The following is an 18,284-nucleotide window of genomic DNA, read 5'->3' as shown; positions in this document are numbered from 1 at the left end:
CCCAGAAGCGGAGCAATCAGGCTAGAACGGTGAATGAGCATCGTCCGGTCTTCGGATCGGAAAGCAAGATTGCTGCGTTAGCCATATTCTGGATATAAGTTTATTGTATTGCTTAGAGGCAAGGAGAAGATGGTTGTGATACGAAGAAAGCTTACCCTTTTATAATCAAAGCTCCACCGCTTTGCCTGAAGAAGCTCGCATTAAACATAGATAGTGGGTGATGATGTAAGAATTACTTTAAGATAGGAAATCTGTAACTGGTATAGATCGTTAGGAAGAAGTTGGAAGAACTCTCAAAGAACTCTGGTTCTGTCTCACATTTAATGGTGGAGATAAAAGGTAGTCGAAAACTCTAATACGAAACGACGTTCATCGCCATGTTTACATTTGGAGAAACTCACTATGGGCTCGCCAATCAGAATGAAGGTAAGGCCCAGATCAAATTAAAAGACAATGTAATACATAGGTTAATTAAACGCAGCGGATCAAGGGACATGACACGTGGCGAGCGCAGGAGACTCTATTTTCTGACGTGGAGGGAGGAAAAGAGAGTGAAGGTCTACTTTATGTTATAAGATTGTTCCTATGCTGTTTTTGGATTCTTGATTTGATGGCATATTTGCACAGCACATTATTATATACGTTTGCTGAAAAAGAAAAAGAAAAACTGTTTTACATGTAGTAATGTGTTTCGGACAAGCTTGTGTGCCATGCTACTAATAAAACTTTTGGATCTTTTTGGAGAAAACCATGATATCTTACTCTCTGGTTTGATAGTGACATGGCAGCTACTGTTTAACAAATCATATGTTCTCGCTAAATTTTTAGCCATTCATGCAATCCCCGTGGAGGAAACTCCACACAAAGCAAAGTTGAGTCAAACAAAACGCATCCAAAGCATGAGTCAAACTAAAATGAAGTATACAAAGGCAAGACTTCAGAGAAAATTGTTATAAAAATATATTTATTGAAATTCTGTTAAAAATTATTATAAATTGATACAAAGAATGAAATAAACTATAAAACATTAAGTTTATTAAATATACCTTTAAACAACTGGCGGTTTAGATTATAATAATATACTAAATATATATAATTTCGTATAGTAAATATTATTATTATTCACAATGATAAAATAATATGCTAATTATTATAATTAAGACTAATAAAAATATTATTATTATAATAATATTGTAATTGTTTAGACAATTTAGAATGTAATTGTCAAACGGTCTTATATGACCTAGCATCTAGCGCCGCTCACCTAAAATGCTTTCTTGAACACTGTTAATAGTAATGGAATCTCGGCATCATCCAAGGCGAAGTGTTCTTCTTAGCTGGGACAGTCATTCTCTTCACATAATATGAAAAGTTATCTTTTAATATTGATACATCGGTAGTCGAATTCATCTATTTAAGTTTAATCTGTTGTTTCTTATAAACATCCAATCAATAATATACATGAAAACAACAACTAATTATGTATTCAATCTCATGTACTTTTTAGATATTCTTTTCTAGGTAACAAAATCTCAACTATATTTTATTTCGGTTTCAAATGGTATAGTAAGATTCAGTCAATCCAAAAAAACATAGCTAGTTAGCAAAGGAACCACCAAATTTGTAGTAAAGACGGATAAGATCAAAACGAAAACATAAATAAAAGAGTGCTGTCATTATATTGATACCAATAAAATTGGAATAGATCTATTAGTTATCAAATTAAGCATTCAAGTTCATGTAAAGTTTAGATATTATCTTCTAAGCAGGTAATAGAATCACAACCTGATTTTATTTCAATTTCATATGGAATAGTAAGATTCTTTTTTTTTGGGTAAAAGGGAATAGTAAGATTCAGTCAATCCAAAAACCATACCTAGTTAGTAAGAAAAACATCAAATTTGTAATCTTTTTGATACCAAAAAAATGGAATATGTTGATCAGCATATACTCCAACAAAGCAATCAATAAAGAATTTTTTTTTTCAGACACATATTTTGCATAGAAAAGTTTTCATCATGCACTACTCTCATAAAAAGCTGTTCTTGTTCTTCCTCTCGTGCATTGTGCTAATTTTCAACTACAACAGTAGTGGCTTCGTAACCGCAACAAGTCAACTTGGCTTGAATTACGGTCTCCTCGGCGATAATCTCCCGCCCCCCTCTGATGTCATCAACCTTTTCAAGTCCATAGGCATTACTAAAATCCGAATCTTTGACCCGAACACTGAGGTTCTTGATGCCTTACGCGGCAACAAAGATATTGGAGTCACGGTAGGTGTCAAGGACCAGGACTTGGCTGCTCTTGCGGCCGGTGAAGAAGCTGTTAACAGCTGGTTCGCAACAAACATTGAGCCTTACTTAGCCGACGTCAACATCACTTTCATTACAGTCGGCAACGAAGTCATCCCTGGACCGATGGGTCCACAGGTGCTTCCCGCTGTGCAGTCTCTCACCAACCTTGTCAAGTCCAAGAGTCTTCCTATCTCTGTCACCACTGTTGTGGCTATGTCCAGCCTCGGACAGTCGTATCCACCTTCCGCGGGAATGTTCACGGCTCAGGCGCGTGAACAACTCACCCCGGTGCTTAACTTTTTGTCTCAAACAAGTACGCCAATCTTCGTCAACATCTACCCGTACTTTGCTTACGCGTCGGACCCGGTGAACATTCATCTCGACTATGCCATTTCCACAAGCGAGGCCGTCGTGGTCCAGGATGGACCACTGGGCTATTCAAACTTGTTTGATGCAATGTTCGATGCGTTCGCGTGGGCAATGGAGAAGGAAGGCGTGAAAGATTTACCAATGGTGGTGTCTGAGACAGGATGGCCGTCAGCCGGGAACGGGGACTTAACGACGCCTGACATCGCGGCGACCTACAACGGAAATTTCCTTCAGCATGTAGTAAGCGGCAAGGGGACACCTAAGAGGCCTAACAGTGCTATCCAAGGGTTTATATTCGCAACGTTCAATGAAAACCAGAAGCCCGCTGGGACTGAACAAAACTTTGGATTATACAATCCTGTTGATATGAAACCCATCTATAAGCTATTTTGAGTGTGAGTTTCTTTTAGGACTTTCACAATCTTATGAATACATACAGTAGTGCTATTAGTTGTTTGTTGTTATTCAAATAAAGTAATAAGATTCAACAATGCACATCATATTATATTACTACATGCTATTGTGTTTCATTTGACGACAATATCAGGTAGCAGAACATATATACATAGTTGACTTTCTGAAAAATTATTAAAATTATTTTCCCACTCACTCACTAATTTTTATTTCCTTTAATTCATATAAACTAGCTTCTGAAAGCGTGGGATTGTATCTTTTTAAAATATTTAATTTTATAACATATTATATTTTATATCATATTTTTAAAATAAATTATATAATGTGTTTTTTTTGTATATGTGTAGAAGCTGTTTTATATGTTTTGAATGATCATTATTGAAAGTGTTTGGTGAAAATCATAATTCTACAACAAATATTTGAGAAATACAATCTCAAAATCAATAAATTGTAAGGTACAAAAAAACAATATCCCTAATATTATAGATGCCATTTAATGTCGTTTAATAATGAATCAAATTCAGTTACCATGTATAGGAGAATCAATTGTATGATACATATTATTATTATCCAGGATTGCTTTAAATTATAATGATAAGTAATAATGTTAATAAATGCTGGTTGAAACTGATTGGTTATCACAAATTCATGACATTCGATTGGCCAAATATATAGTTGGCGAATTTATTTTTAAAAAATAAAAAAACTCAATGGTATGTCATTGTAAATAAATGAAAATAATGGTAAAATCTTATGAAGGATTCTGATTTAATAGTATAAATTGTTTTGATTCAGTTTGGTGAATTTTAAAAATTTTGTAATCATTTCGTTTCGTTAATTGATTACTTCAGTTCTCCTTTAAAACAAAATTCTCACATAACTAACCAAATTTTAAATCAAATTTATCAAATTTTGAATCGAAATAACCAAATTAATTAAATTTAACTGAAAAATGTAAAATCTCAGTTGAGATTAAGCTGAAACCAAAATCTTCGTTTAATTTAGATAGATTTTCACTAACCTGATTAAACCGTACTGAACTTTTTATTTTCGGTTCAATTTGGCGCAATTATAGATTAACCAAACTAACCGAATAATCTAAACCAAACCAGCAAGACTAGTTTGAACAATATTCAACAATCTTCTTCTCAAATGGTTTTAGAAAAAAAAAAAATGAACGGTGAGATTCGACTCTGACCGGTCTTTGATTTCGTTTCATTTCCAGAGTCAACAGCCATCGTAATAGAATATCAATCATCTTCGTCTTCCTCCAGAAAAACCCTAGAAAGCACCACCACCCTCACGATTAGTCTATGCCAAGGTGGGTGGTGGGGGTGGGGAGACAATAACCATCAAAAAGGTCAACCCTTGAAAGCTCAAAACCGAACCGAATCGAATCTGAGTGGAGAAGATGTCGTCGGAGATCGAGGTGGTGGAGGAAGTCCAATCTATCCACAAGGAGAACGGCGAATCGAGCTCTAAACCGATTGAAGACGAGAGTTTGAAGAACGATGTGTACACCGCCGCGGCGTATGGTGATTTGGAGAAGCTTCATAGATTGGTTGAGTGTGAGGGTTGCTCTGTTTCTGAGCCCGATGGGCTTGGCTACTATGCTCTTCAGTGGTCTGCATTGAACAACCGCTCCGCCGTTGCTCAGTACATTATCGAGGTTACTACAAAAGTTTAATCCTTTTTTATTTATTTTCCAGTTTGTTTTTTGTGGATCGTTAAGCTTCAGGATTTGGGTTTTTTATTACAGCATGGTGGAGATGTACACGCGACGGATCATACTGGACAGACTGCATTGCATTGGAGTGCTGTTCGTGGTGCTACACAAGTTGCGGAACTCTTACTGCAAGAGGGTGCGAGGGTTGATGCTACAGATATGTATGGATATCAGGTTCAACTCCTCTTTAAGTATGGAGATTGTATGTTGTTTCAATGCTAGTGAACTGTTCTTTTGCACATTTATTCTGGCTGGGACTTAGGTTTTGTAACTAGTATGGCTTGCTTGTCATATTGTGGTTGCATTTTTCTAGTAGGATGGGGGTGTTTTGAGTTTAATGTAGTTAAAACAGCACTTCGTAGTTTGCCACTTGTTTCAGTTAGGAAGATGAGCTCATATGTTCAAACAACGTTATGCATTTAAATTATAAAATGGCTTGATCTGACTTTAAATACCTGACCCTTGGATTATGAATTAAAGCTCTCTGCTGGATCCAATCGGATATCCCTTCTCTTGTTTATTTCTCAATGGATGCATGTTAATAGTAAACTGTTTGCAGCCAACACATGTGGCAGCACAGTATGGCCAGACTGCTTTTCTCTGCCACGTCGTCTCAAAGTGGAATGCTGATCCTGATGTGCCTGATAATGATGGAAGAAGCCCCTTGCACTGGTAAGGTTGCCGCATAGTGGAACACAAGCTTGTCTTGCTGAATTTGTTACTTAGTTAATGGTTTTCGGCTTCTTTTCATACTTCCGTCTTAATGCTTTGGTTTGCTTGCTCATTTAGAGACTGGATAGTTGATTTTATTTATTTTCGTTACATATTCCTCTAGGTTGTCCTAGTTGCTAAATTGGTTTTTACTGGTTCTCGAGTCTTTTTGTTTTGTTTTGAAGATCTCTGGAATATATATTTCTGTTTCGATCTAGAGACTAATTATATTGGTTAATTGTTTCTTCATAGTTCTACTGAGAGTTCTGTATTGTTGCATGCATTATTCTGCTGCTTGGTTTCAGGCTTGCTTATGTTGACATCAAAATTATATCGCTGTTTTCGGTAGCTATTCAGGAGACAGTTCTAATTGTCTTTCTTTTCTTCTCATGTTTTGAGAAATTCAGGGCTGCATATAAAGGTTTTGCAGATTCCATTCGCCTTCTTTTATTTTTAGACGCATATAGAGGACGGCAGGACAAAGAAGGTACCTTACAAACATAAACTTTCTTTGACATCCTCCTTATTTATCTTGTTAGATTAGAAAACCAGATTTATATATCATCTTTTTCCATTTGTTAATTCTGTTATCAGGATGTACTCCTTTGCACTGGGCTGCCATTCGAGGTAATTTGGAGGCTTGCACTGTGTTGGTTCAGGCTGGAAAGAAAGAGGATTTGATGATTACTGACAACACCGGGCTTACACCCGCACAACTTGCTGCTGAAAAGAATCACCGACAAGTTTCCTTTTTCCTTGTAGGTATCCGATTCACTTTTTCGGCAGTGCATCAATTTTTAGTTAAACTGTTGATTTGATACTTTCATAGTGGCTACTGCAATGTATTTGTAGTTGAATCATTCTATTGGCCTGGTGTTTGTTGGCACTTCACATACCTGGAAACAAATTACTGTTCGTAGCTGTGTTATGTCCGTTTCTTAAAACCTGCACATTTTTTTTTTCATATTCGAATGAACATCATCATGTTTGAAAATGTGAGAAGTCATTTCAAATATTCTGTATGAATATTTTTCTGATAAACACTTCATTTCAGGGTAATGCTAGAAGACTGCTTGAAAAGCGGTGTGACGGAAGCACTCCCCTTGGAAAATTGTCAAAGTTGGGACTTGCTCCTGTTCTTTGGTTCATGATCCTACTGCTTCTGCTCATATATACTAATTCTGTTATTTTGGGTAGTTACCTTGGCCTCTTGCATCTCTTTTGTGTGCAACATATCAAGTAATTATTCTATGCATGCTTAACTTATTATTTTATGCAACCTTTGGTCATTGCAGCATCGAATCTGCCAAAGCTAACAACTGGGATTGGTTCGCTTGCATGGCTGGGATTCATTCTTGCAACCGGAGGACTAGTTTTGTTTTACCGTTGTAGCAGGTATATGCTCACCCTATCTTACTTTAATTTCTTTGTATCTCATGAAGCGGTTTTCTTATTAAAATAAAAATCCTTTTCTGCAGGAAGGATCCAGGTTATATCAGAATGAACATCCATGATCCGCAGACCATGAAAGATGATGTTGGTACCATTAACTTTATTGGTTCTCAAATTTCATATTTTATGGTTTCAGATAATCTCGAGTATTTTCAAATGTCATTACTCATTACAGGTTTTCTTAACCTTTTACAGGAACCACTGTTGAAAATAGAGCTAAACAACCCTGCTTTGCTTTCTGGGAATTGGACGCAGCTCTGTGCAACATGCAAGGTACCTCCTCAACTTCCCTCCCTTTTATGTCTTTTTATATATTAAACCAAATATCTAATTATTGATGCACATCATGAAATTTATGTCTTCACGGGGCTACTTTGTTTCTTTTTGTTCAGATTATCAGACCTCTTCGAGCCAAGCACTGTTCCACATGCGATCGCTGTGTAGAGCAATTTGATCACCATTGCCCTTGGGTATCAAACTGTGTCGGAAAAGTATGTACATGTTCCACTACACCATTTTTGACATAAACTATTCTTCTTTCTCAAAATTGCATTACCTCTTCTATTTATTTTGCCTGCTTTGTTCCTCGAACATGATTACTAATATGTGGATTGCGTTTGTGTTTCACTTATTACTCTCGCAGAAAAACAAGAGGGAGTTTTTTCTTTTTCTTCTACTTGAAGTTTTAGCGATGATGATAACTGGTGGAGTCACTCTTGCAAGTATGTTTGTAATCGAACTTGCTTTTTCAAGCTTATCCTGATATGTAAAACTGGAAAATACTTTCAGATAAAAGTTTAAACGATGTATTATATCCATGCAGGAGTATTGAGTGACCCTTCAGCTCCATCTTCGTTTGGAGCATGGATAAGCCATGTCGCCACTAATCACGTCGGTGCATTATCCTTTCTGATTGTTGAATCCTGCCTCTTCTTTTCAGTTGCCGTCTTAACAGTCATACAGGGTTCTCAGGTGAATGCGCATTCCCTTTTTCTTATTTGCACCTCTTTGTACCCATTAATGATCTCTACGTTAGCTACAGAGGAGCTAGAACTCACTAAGTAGACTAGAAATGATTAATCTATTTTCATGATGGGATGTTTTTCTTTCATCCAATTTGAATCTCGTCTCCTTGTCCTCAACAGATATCGAGAAATATAACAACAAACGAAATGGCTAATGCACTGCGCTACAGCTACCTAAGAGGTCCTGGAGGTAGGTTCAGGAATCCATACGATCTCGGTTGCAAAAGAAACTGCTCGGATTTCTTGTTGAAAGGTTATAACGAAGATATTGAGTGTCAAGAAGAAGACACAACACCGAGACAAGAGGGTATTAGTATGATGCAGATGCAGCGAAGTTCCAATCTTCAAAACGGCAATGGCCACGTTGCTATAGATGTTAACCCAATACACAATTCGCAGTCAGGACATGTTCATTCTTCCAAGTGCAGCCATGGCCATAGCAGTAAACCAAAGAGTGATAGTGTTCCTTTGGGTTTGGGACTTGGTCTTGGCCGGAACCTCACCCGAGCTGTTGTATCTCCATGATATGGTCGTCTCCTTCTTCAAATGTGCATTTGTGTTGTAAGAAACACGTCGAGTCATTGTACACCCCATTTCTGGTGAAGATAGCAGTTTAACAGAAATGGTTGTACGGTATTTATTTACTTGAGTTGGGTTATGGAAGCTTTGTATCCACATATAGTTTGATAATCCTTGCTTTTTGAAATCATAACCAAATGTAAATTAATTGTCACAAACACTGCATTACAGATTCATATAAGTAAACAACATATTACAAAATAGAACATATATGTGTGTATATGTTCCTTCCAGTATTTTTAAAACCGGACCAGGATTATCTTAAAACGAAGCTAGCTTTAACTAAGTTGGCTGTGACCAAAAAAAAAAAAAAAAAGCTTTTACTAAGTTGGATTCCTGTATTTGACGTATGAAAAATATTTTCAATCCTCCTATTCCCGAATGTGATAAACCTCTTCATGATCCCTAGATCATGTGCATCGCGGGATCCTTAGAGGGATTTTCAGGCGTAGACCCTGCAAAAAAGATAAAAACCGGTAAGAAAAACTATGAGGTAAGGATCGATTTTTTTTGAGTTTTTGTGATTTTCGCTCACTGATACGTAACGGTTCACGATTGATTTTTTTTTTTTTTTGAAGAAGAAAAAAAAGAAAAGATAAAAAAAAAAAATCTAAAAAAAAAAAAGAAGTGGGGTTCCAGCGATGCACATGCTCTTAGGAAATAACTTGATAGCTTCATGTAATGCAATTATGTACATCTGTAAGGAGAAACGTTCCAAACTGGTCACACGTTCATGTCTTTGAAGGATTGGTTTGAGTTTCGGCATTACATTCTTTCTTATTTTAATTTGTGCACCAACTTCTAGTATCTACCCCATGAATATACTTTTTGCTCTTCGTTCTTCATGTACTATACCCTCAAATCTCAAAAAGGTTGCAAAATCTTGTCATAACACGTAAGAGATACGATCTTTCACTGATTATTGAAGAAAACTCGACATCATCCTCTATTCTCTGTATCTTTTCATTCCTTTTTATTTTTCTGTGTATAGAAGACGAATGTGCAGCAAAAGTTACATCATCCTCATTGGTGGATAGAAATCATTAATCACGCATACTTATGTCTCGTATTTTGTATAAACGAAAATGGAAACTCCATAGTCATAACATACCAAAAAAGAAAAGCTAAAAATCTGTTTAGTTATGACTTATGATTCTCACTAATAATAAAAAAAAAATTAAGAACACAAACTGATAATACTACTAAATCGAGCCCTAGTTTTTGATTTAGTGCGCGCCAAGGAAGACCAAAACATAACTTCCTTGGAACGCAAGAAACATTAAAAAGAAACTTTAATCTTGATCTTTATGCAATGCGTAGAACCGGCTCGGTCGTGGCCGTGGCCGGTACTTGCAACGGAACCGGAGAGACAACGGTTTAGCCATACTCTCCTTCAAGTACTTCCTACACCGCTCCGCCTCCACAGTCCCCAACCCCGCGAGCGAATTCACCAGAGCCGTTTTCCTCAGATTCAGCCCCGAATCACTCGTCGTGATACCACCGCTCCTCCTTCGCCTCGCCTTCAAACCTAGGGTTCCGATCTTCTTCTCATTCGATCCCGAACTACTACTACTACTCGTCGTCGCGATACTGGTAGATCTCCTTCGCTTCGGCTTCAAAGTTAGTAGCTTCACGATTTCTAATCGGCGGTGAATAGAGCAGCGGGAAGGTCCAGTGTGCGTCGACGACGTGGGAGAGCACCGACACTTTCGCTTCCTCGGAACGGCGGTTGCGGTGGAAAGCCTCTTTAAACGGAGGTTGATTTTATCGGAAGGAGAGAGAGGGCGGAGGACTGACGAAGCGCTTGATCTTCCAGTAGCCGCCATCACTGGATCTAGAGAGAGAGAGAGAGAAGAGTTCGTTTTTGTTAACTATAAATGGAGTCTTGTTGAAGATTCCGTTTGATTCGGATCCTCTATTTATGGAGGTTTATTCTGGCGGTTGCATAACAAGACTCGAAATTGTAAATTCAAATAAGATATTAAATGTTTGACCAAAAAAAGAAGAAAGATTAAATGCTAATTTTCCTTTTTTTTTTGGTTTGGGCTCTAAATTTTCATTTAACAAATTAATCAGATTCTATACCAATTTCTAAACCAGAGCCTAAAAAATTACATAGTCTGAGATTCAAACCTTAGACAGAGAGTAGAAACCTTTAAACTTTAACAACTAGCTACGGTGCTTCTATATATATTTTATATTTAGATTTGAGTTAAGTAATTAAGATTTATAATTTACTATTTAAGGAAAATGTTACAATAAGAATTTATGGGATGTATCAATATAAAATTTGAGATGATTTGATTTTTAATGTTTGTAGATGATTTTATATGAAATGAATGATTTAATATAATCTCTTATATATTATTTGAGAAGCATTGCAGCATTTTTTTGTAGCCACGTGTCATCACTAGAATGATTCTTAGATTCTTTAGAAAAATAGGTTGGTTCATCTAAATATATAATAAACTTTTTATTAAACCACAATAAATATATTATTAATGTGCTTCATTATTTCCTTAAATAAGATTACGGAATTACCTAATGTGGCTAAAGTATATATGACAATTAATGATTTTGAATAATAAAGATTTGATAAAAATAAGTGTGTATTATAATTATATTTGTTTAATTTTAAGCTATTAAAATAAATTAAACAATCATAGTAACCATATAATAAAAATTAAAAAATTATTTATATTTTATATTTTGAATTTTAAAAACGAGTATAAATTACTAAAACTGTTAAAAGTTTCACATTCAAATTTTGTGATCTATGATTTAAACTTTTGTTATGACATTATACAAATAATTAAAAAATAATATAAGTTGAAAATCCCATTTAATAAGTATCAAAAATAAAAGATATATAAATATATGTATCATTTTAAATTAAATTATATGCAATATAAATGTACATAAATATCTTAATTTTGAAATTTACTTTGAACATTGTTTTTGATAAAAAAATTTGAAAAAATATTGACAACTTAATTTTTTAAAATATTATAAATTACTTAAACCATTAATCCTACAGTGAAAATTTTGTTATCATTAATTTAGATTTTTTGCTATAACAGATACAAATAATAAAAAAATGAGCAAAAAACATCATCTAATAAATATTAATATTAAAATATAACATATATATGTTACTATCATTTAAATTTAATTATATATCATATCAAATAGAAAAAATATTTTTTCGATTTATAAAAGTTATTTATATGTCCGCACCAATTTAGTTATATAAGTAGTAAATAATGACTTTTTAATTATTCAATATATATTTATTATTTCACGATATGCTATAAACATATAATATATAAAATAATTTATATATATAATGTTCATCACGCGCAAGGCGCGGGTCTTAACATAGTTTTTAATAAACGAAGTATTGTGTAACAAGACCATGACTCTTACAAGAAACTAGAACGATTGCATACAAAAATATATGGGTCTGCTTACCAAGATCCGAGAAAAGATCAACCCGGGCATAAAACCAGCAAGTAGTGGAACAAGAGCTGTGGCAAAAGACATGTAAATACACCAATCTCAAGCACTTTTCTGCATTAGAGAAAACGAAGAAAGCATTTGAAGAGCTTAGAGAACAAAAAAAGACAAACCTGCCGCCAAAAATCTTGGAAAGCCAAACCACCAGGCAACTAGCTCAAGGCATAACCCCAAAAGAAGGATGATTGGACAAGACCAGCCACAGAAACAGAAGAGCTCTCCATCCAAACTGGTGTGACATTGGTTTTATCGCACCTGCAATGCTCACCACACAATCATCATCTGTTTATCACATGATGATATCCAGAAGAGTAAAAATGAATTTTTTTTTGTTCAAGATGAAAACAGAGACTCACCAAATAGAGCGTATTCTTCATCTCTATTTGACTTTGGACAGAGGAGGACAGGTGGAGCAATATAGAGCTTGTGGAGAGAACAGTGTTCAATGTGGGTCCCGCTTCGGTATAAAAAGCTTACCTTTGCGTGACTCTCGTAAACTAACTCCAAAGTCAGCATCTTTCTTCCAAACTAGTGGTTTAGAGTTTTTTTCAGACATTGTTTGGTAATAATAAAAAAAAAAACAAGTCTTTGAAGTTCGTGTTCTTTGCATACTAAAATAATAATATCTTTTGGGTAATGGAAACAAGTGACGAAGTCAAGAACGTCTTCTTGTTTATATTAACATAAGCTCTTCTTTGGTCTAAATAATGCTACAATCAAACAAAGATTAATCTCAAACCAGTGTGGAGAAGGCAAATGGAGAAGCCAAAGTTCAAGACTGTTCAAGAAGTGATTGCATCCGGTGAAGGACTACCGGAAAGATATCTCCACACACCCACCGGTGACATCGAAAGTCAACCACTTGACGCTCCCGTGCCGGAGATGGATATTCCGGCCATCGATCTCATCCTTCTCCTGTCTCCTTCTGATAACGGTCGACAAGAGTTGAGTAAGCTTCACTCTGCGCTCTCTACATGGGGCGTTGTTCAGGTTTGACCCGTTTTTAAGAATATGTATAGTAACTAAGTTCTGGTGAAAATCTTGGAGTTTTGATCTTTTGTTAACTGAAGCAGGTGATGAATCATGGAATGACGGAAGCGTTTCTTGAAAAAATCTACGAGCTGACCAAGCAGTTCTTTGCCCTCCCGACCGAAGAGAAACAAAAGTACGCTAGAGAGATTGGTAGTATCCAAGGTTATGGTAACGACATGATTCTGTCTGATGATCAAGTTCTTGATTGGATCGACCGTTTGTATCTCACTACTTACCCTGAAGATCAACGTAAACTTCACTTCTGGCCTGAGATCCCAGCTGGTTTCAGGTAAAATTCATACTTCAAAAAAATCGATAGGCGGTTACTAGACGTTTTATAGAGGAATTTTTAGAACACTGCTTTTACTACTTCCAAAGTATTTTGGTTATTGACTTTGGTGACTTCTTCAGGGAAACTTTACATGAATATACAATGAAGCAACAAGTGGTGATTAAGCAGTTCTTTAAAGGCATGGCAAGATCGTTGGAACTAGATGAGAATTGTTTTCTAGACATGTATGGAGAAAACGCTATGATGGATACAAGATTTAACTTGTATCCTCCATGTCCAAGGCCAGACAAGGTTATTGGTGTCAAACCACATGCTGATGGCTCTGCTTTCACTCTTCTCTTACCTGACAAAGATGTGGAAGGGCTTCAGTTCTTGAAAGATGGCAAGTGGTATAAAGCTCCAATCGTTCCTGATACAATTCTGATCAATGTTGGAGATCAGATAGAGGTAAGGTCTCTTGTATCTGTATGCAAATGGTTGGTGTAGAATTTGACATAATCTCTCGTTGGTGTTCAGATAATGAGCAATGGGATATACAAGAGTCCGGTTCATAGAGTGGTGACCAACAGGGAAAAGGAAAGGATATCTGTGGCAACGTTTTGTGTTCCTGGTGCGGACCAAGAGATTCATCCTGTAGAGGCGCTTGTGACTGAGACAAGACCAAGATTGTATAAGACGGTTAAGAAGTATGTTGAGCTCTACTTTGAATACTATCAACAGGGTCGAAGACCAATCGAAGCTGCTTTGATCTGATGATACTTTTCAAGTCTTGTTCTTGGTTTTTCACAAATGAATCTGTTTCTTTCATTGCTAGATCACTAAAGAGAATAATACAGCTGCTTTGTTTTTTGAACTGTCATTGATTTGAATGTGAGAGCAATGTCATTAGCTTGGCTGCATTGTGTTGTGTTGCTAATTTTGTGTTGTGTTGCATTGTGTTGTGTTGTTCAAGGCTGGCTGCATTGTGTTGTGTTGCTAATTTTGAGAATATTATGAGGTCTAAAGTGAGATTTAGATTTGGGTGTGGTTGTGATTTGAATGTGAGAGCAATGTCATTAGCTTTATTTTTTTTGGAATGGTAGATGTCAAAGCAAATTCCACAAGTGAATGGAAATATAGAATACATTAACTTATGTTCTAACCGCTTTTCTTTGTTAATACAATACATATTGTAAGCTTTGCACTGTATTTTAGAAAAACATGAAAAAACATTAATTTATGTTCTATCTTTTACTTTACCATCTATCCTAGATAAAACAACTAGTATTATGTGTGTGCTATGTTTTAATGGATTATAATTTATATTCTAACCATATGTATCGTTCTACCATGTTTAGAACATGTAATATATACTAGGTGGTTTGTCCGCGCTTCGCGCGGATTATTGCTCCTTAGTTATTGCTCCTTAGTTATTTGTTTATTTTATTGTTGTGTTTTTATGTTATACTGATTGTGATATAAGTTAATCGATTTGGTTTTAGTTGTCTTGTTTTGGTTAGGCCTAGTTTTGGTTAGGGTGTATTGAAGCTTGGGCTACAGCTGTTTTCCTTGAATATTTTGTTTTGTCACAGCTAAAAGTGTATTTTGCTGCTCTCTTTGTTAGCTTTTCGAGTGAAAATTCGATCGTTGTTATTTATGACCTGTTGACAAAGTATTAGATTTTTTAAGTAAGAGTGGAGGTAATCTAAATCGTAAGTGGTTAGGTGAATGTGGATAAACCTATTATTATTGGAAAGATGAATCCACAAAAAATAGAGGTTGGTGAACATTTGGAAAAACTTTTTTTCGTGGTTGCAATCATAGTTTGTTCTTCTTAGATAATGCAAGTCCAGGCTGTCTTTTTTTTTGTTCAAAGGAGGCTGCTAAAGTTTCAAAATTTTGTTTTCACGATTCTTTTAGTATATAATACATGTTTTCAAAAGTTCGACATACATAGAAATGTATAAGTAACCATTTGTATGTGGCATTTTTTTTATTTCCTATTTCAATATGAGAGAAAATTTGTAATCAACAAAACGTCAAATATGCAGATAATCTTGAAAAAACCAAAAAACCTACCGTAGGTTCAGAATATGTTGGAATGTAGTTACTCACGATGCAGAAAACATAAAAACAAAGTCTGAAATGCAAAATAGCTATGACACTAAAGCAACTCACACTCACTCCCGATGTAGATCCCTTAGTCTTTGCGGGTCTTCTTAGCGCTGCAGCCTTCCTCTTCAACTAACTCCTCCTCTCCAATGTCACTGTTCCAAGCAGGGTCCTAAATAGGGACGTACACGGGGAGTGCTTGGCCTGTAACATTCACATCAGCTGTGCAGCCTCCATTGTTCAGGCGAAAAGTGTTCAAAGCAGGTGGCCTTTTCTTGATTGCTCTAGCACCAGACATATCATCGCCAGGATGGTCATTAAGCATCCACAACAATCAATAACTTTTAAGTCTTGCTAACACTATACATTAGTACGTATTGTTACTTGCGTTTAATTCAAATTAGGTAGAGGAGGGTGCTGGTTGAGATCAAATATACGGGACTGTTAAGCTTTGATGCTTTGATGAGTAGTTGAACTGGGAGAGATTCAAATGGAAGGTTAGGGTGCTGCCAACAATGTCTTGGAGTCATTGGAGAAGTGCTAATCCTTGGGTTTCTTGGTTGCCACCATTCTGCTGAAAGAGCAAAACAATTTACTTTAATTTATTCTTGCTTCAAAATAGCCATGGATTGTGTTGATTACCATTTGTTAGGATGCTTCTATTGCCCTGACTTTGGTAAGCTTTGTGATTTCAGTGTCAAAAGAACTCAGCAGTGTAATATGCATCAAAAACACTCATTTGCACATGGTACCTAGCACAGAGAGCGGAAAATATTGTGTTATATATACTGTGTTTGTTGCCTACATAGTAAATACTGTATTTATTTAATGACATTGTGTTGCTACAGAATTACCTAACAACACCAATTGCATTGTCGTTTTGATATGCATAGCATTAAAAAGCTGAGAATACACGTTACAGTTTGCGTTAGCACTTGGAACATGAGATATAGCACCGTCCGTCTGCAGTGTCAATGCTTTCGACGACTGCAGTGCAAAGAAACTCTTGCCTCCTTCTTGTGTTTCAAGATATGGTCAGCAACAGATTCGACGCAGCTTGAAAATGATTTTGGGTTTACGTCTGGTGATGCAGTGAGGCCGTGAGTACTGAGTTCAGACAGTGTAAATGATTCAATCTTTTTAAACCAACCGTACAAAGTTGGAGCTGAGGATGATCCCTCATCAGTGCCACTACTCTAGCACACCAACAATTTACAGTTTGGTTATCAGTTTCCGTTTAAGATGAGCATGTTAATCAACAAAATAAAAGGATTCGAGCTTACTTTTTAAAATAAAAAGTATTGAGGAACGAACCAGGGTATATAATTTACCGTAGTATTATGATGCACTTGATAATTTATAAGAGGTCCTCTGCATATGAAAATTTAATCGTTGCTGGGATTAAACTTGAACACACCATATACACAGTCAATGATAAGGTTCATTAAAAGGGGAAATATAAATTGCTTACTATTTAAGCTACAGATGAATGGAGATTCGCCCTTTCATTGTTCCCTCAAATATAGGGCGTTAGTTGTTGGCCATCAAATAACCTGCGATGGCCGGCTACATCTGCAGAACCAATAACTAACATTTCAGAGACTATCTTGGAAACGTGATACTAATATCCTGATTCTATAGTTCTAATCATTGAAGATACAACTTACCGGTACAGATCACCTTCTCGGTCACAGTTGCCTTGGAAACACTCTGAGGGCTGAAACCTGAATCTCTTCGAATCAATGGAAAAGCAGTTCCATTTAATCTTGAGTAACACGGTAAATCCTTATTCATCAATAATGAAACTTTGTACGACAGTACCCTGTCCATATGTTATTTCAGTTAGAGGATGTCGACAAAACTAAAGGGGAAAAGCCATATTAGAAAGAAGGGGCGTACCTGTTCATGGCCATAGCTTTAGGCTCTTCAAAGTAGGCTTTCGAGTTTGCTTAGAAGTAGGTTTAGAGAAAACTGTTTAGCAATTTATACGTGAGAAGAAAGAGAGGGAGATGAAACGAATCCTTAAAGAGAACAATGAAGAACATAATTGATTGATAGGATTGATTGTTGTAACCGAGAAGACGAAGTTGATGAGGCAGTGACTATCGAAGTTCCAAAAGTGGGCTCAATTTGGGATGTAAGGAAATGGAATGAAGCAAATTCGTAAGAAGCCCGTCATTTTTATTATTGGTTTAAGAAAAAATGATGTGTCAAAAAAGATAATTTTGATTGGCTGATTTTCCATCTGATGTGGCATGCCTCTCCTTTGAGCATATTCTCCTTTTAATATTGTAAGATTTTGGTTTATTCTATTTTTTTTTTTTAATTTGAGAAATTTTAGGAAACAATCGTAACTGATTTTATTTAAACTTATCTAAATTTTTTTTTTCCTAATTATTATAAAAATACATAATTTTTATTTTGTTAAAATTTTGATGTCATGGATAATGTAATTAATATTTGCATTTGACTTATATACAATTAATAAGTTACAGTTAAAGCACTGTGTTATGTTTTTTATTTATATGTAAATTAATTTTATATGTATTTCAAAAATTTGATGTTATATATAATATAAATAAGTTTTTTTAGTTTTATATTTTATTTTTATTAATTTCATCAGTTTTTTATTTGTTTTACGTTTATTTTATTTGTGTATATATAATTAAAATATGAAATTAAATATATTCTAATGAAATGTCTTTTTTTTTATCTTTTTACTATTTAAAAAAATACAGCTTTGATTACATACTATAAATATATTTAAAATACTGTATAAATTA

General features: G+C 35.4%; 4 protein-coding genes and 1 long non-coding RNA gene across 6 annotated transcripts; 3 read left to right on the top strand and 2 right to left on the bottom strand.

The window, feature by feature from the left end:
* The first annotated feature begins 579 nt into the window (after positions 1-579).
* LOC103845684 (probable glucan endo-1,3-beta-glucosidase BG4) lies at positions 580-3,176 on the top strand. Its single transcript, XM_009122567.2, has one exon. The coding sequence runs from the start codon at positions 2,019-2,021 to the stop codon at positions 3,054-3,056; it is 1,038 nt and encodes a 345-aa protein (XP_009120815.1). The 5' UTR covers positions 580-2,018; the 3' UTR covers positions 3,057-3,176.
* Positions 3,177-4,231: 1,055 nt separating this feature from the next.
* On the top strand, positions 4,232-8,728 carry LOC103845683 (protein S-acyltransferase 24). Its single transcript, XM_009122566.3, has 13 exons — positions 4,232-4,746; positions 4,837-4,977; positions 5,363-5,475; positions 5,922-6,001; positions 6,109-6,272; positions 6,569-6,707; positions 6,810-6,909; positions 6,993-7,050; positions 7,162-7,239; positions 7,359-7,457; positions 7,610-7,688; positions 7,790-7,938; positions 8,112-8,728. The coding sequence occupies exons 1-13, from the start codon at positions 4,489-4,491 to the stop codon at positions 8,514-8,516; spliced, it is 1,863 nt and encodes a 620-aa protein (XP_009120814.1). The 5' UTR covers positions 4,232-4,488; the 3' UTR covers positions 8,517-8,728.
* Positions 8,729-9,627: 899 nt separating this feature from the next.
* Positions 9,628-12,433, bottom strand: LOC103845682. Its single transcript, XM_009122565.3, has 3 exons — positions 12,200-12,433; positions 12,042-12,097; positions 9,628-10,404 (listed from the first exon to the last, which is right to left on the bottom strand). The coding sequence occupies exon 3, from the start codon at positions 10,394-10,396 to the stop codon at positions 9,863-9,865; it is 534 nt and encodes a 177-aa protein (XP_009120813.1). The 5' UTR covers positions 10,397-10,404; positions 12,042-12,097; positions 12,200-12,433; the 3' UTR covers positions 9,628-9,862.
* Positions 12,434-12,789: 356 nt separating this feature from the next.
* Positions 12,790-14,424, top strand: LOC103845680 (codeine O-demethylase). The gene is made up of 4 exons (XM_009122561.3): positions 12,790-13,076; positions 13,160-13,407; positions 13,530-13,857; positions 13,927-14,424. Exons 1-4 carry the CDS (start codon positions 12,843-12,845, stop codon positions 14,161-14,163), a joined length of 1,047 nt encoding a protein of 348 aa, XP_009120809.1. The 5' UTR covers positions 12,790-12,842; the 3' UTR covers positions 14,164-14,424.
* Positions 14,425-15,351: 927 nt separating this feature from the next.
* Positions 15,352-18,203, bottom strand: LOC103845679. 2 transcript variants are annotated; one of them, XR_628569.3, is made up of 7 exons: positions 17,401-18,203; positions 17,169-17,323; positions 16,973-17,073; positions 16,785-16,872; positions 16,356-16,697; positions 16,144-16,253; positions 15,352-16,075 (listed from the first exon to the last, which is right to left on the bottom strand). It is a non-coding gene; the product is annotated as an uncharacterized LOC103845679 (long non-coding RNA). The 2 variants fall into 2 exon arrangements; XR_628568.3 differs by having other exon boundaries at positions 16,356-16,872.
* Positions 18,204-18,284: the final 81 nt, after the last annotated feature.

This window comes from Brassica rapa, chromosome A10, assembly GCF_000309985.2.
Source record: "Brassica rapa cultivar Chiifu-401-42 chromosome A10, CAAS_Brap_v3.01, whole genome shotgun sequence".
In the NCBI taxonomy this organism is placed as follows: Eukaryota; Viridiplantae; Streptophyta; class Magnoliopsida; order Brassicales; family Brassicaceae; genus Brassica; species Brassica rapa.
Note: the sequence above shows the minus strand (reverse complement) of the source record. Positions and strands in the feature narration are given on the sequence as shown.

Coding starts and splice junctions, on each gene's coding strand:
- LOC103845684 (XM_009122567.2), top strand. CDS start 2,019: ATGCACTACTCTCATAAAAAGCTGTTCTTGTTCTTCCTCTCGTGCATT.
- LOC103845683 (XM_009122566.3), top strand. CDS start 4,489: ATGTCGTCGGAGATCGAGGTGGTGGAGGAAGTCCAATCTATCCACAAG. Junction 6,708..6,809: donor TACTAATTCTGTTATTTTGG/GTAGTTACCTTG, acceptor TGGTCATTGCAG/CATCGAATCTGCCAAAGCTA. Junction 7,939..8,111: donor CAGTCATACAGGGTTCTCAG/GTGAATGCGCAT, acceptor TGTCCTCAACAG/ATATCGAGAAATATAACAAC.
- LOC103845682 (XM_009122565.3), bottom strand. CDS start 10,396: ATGGCGGCTACTGGAAGATCAAGCGCTTCGTCAGTCCTCCGCCCTCTC.
- LOC103845680 (XM_009122561.3), top strand. CDS start 12,843: ATGGAGAAGCCAAAGTTCAAGACTGTTCAAGAAGTGATTGCATCCGGT. Junction 13,077..13,159: donor CTACATGGGGCGTTGTTCAG/GTTTGACCCGTT, acceptor TAACTGAAGCAG/GTGATGAATCATGGAATGAC. Junction 13,858..13,926: donor ATGTTGGAGATCAGATAGAG/GTAAGGTCTCTT, acceptor GTTGGTGTTCAG/ATAATGAGCAATGGGATATA.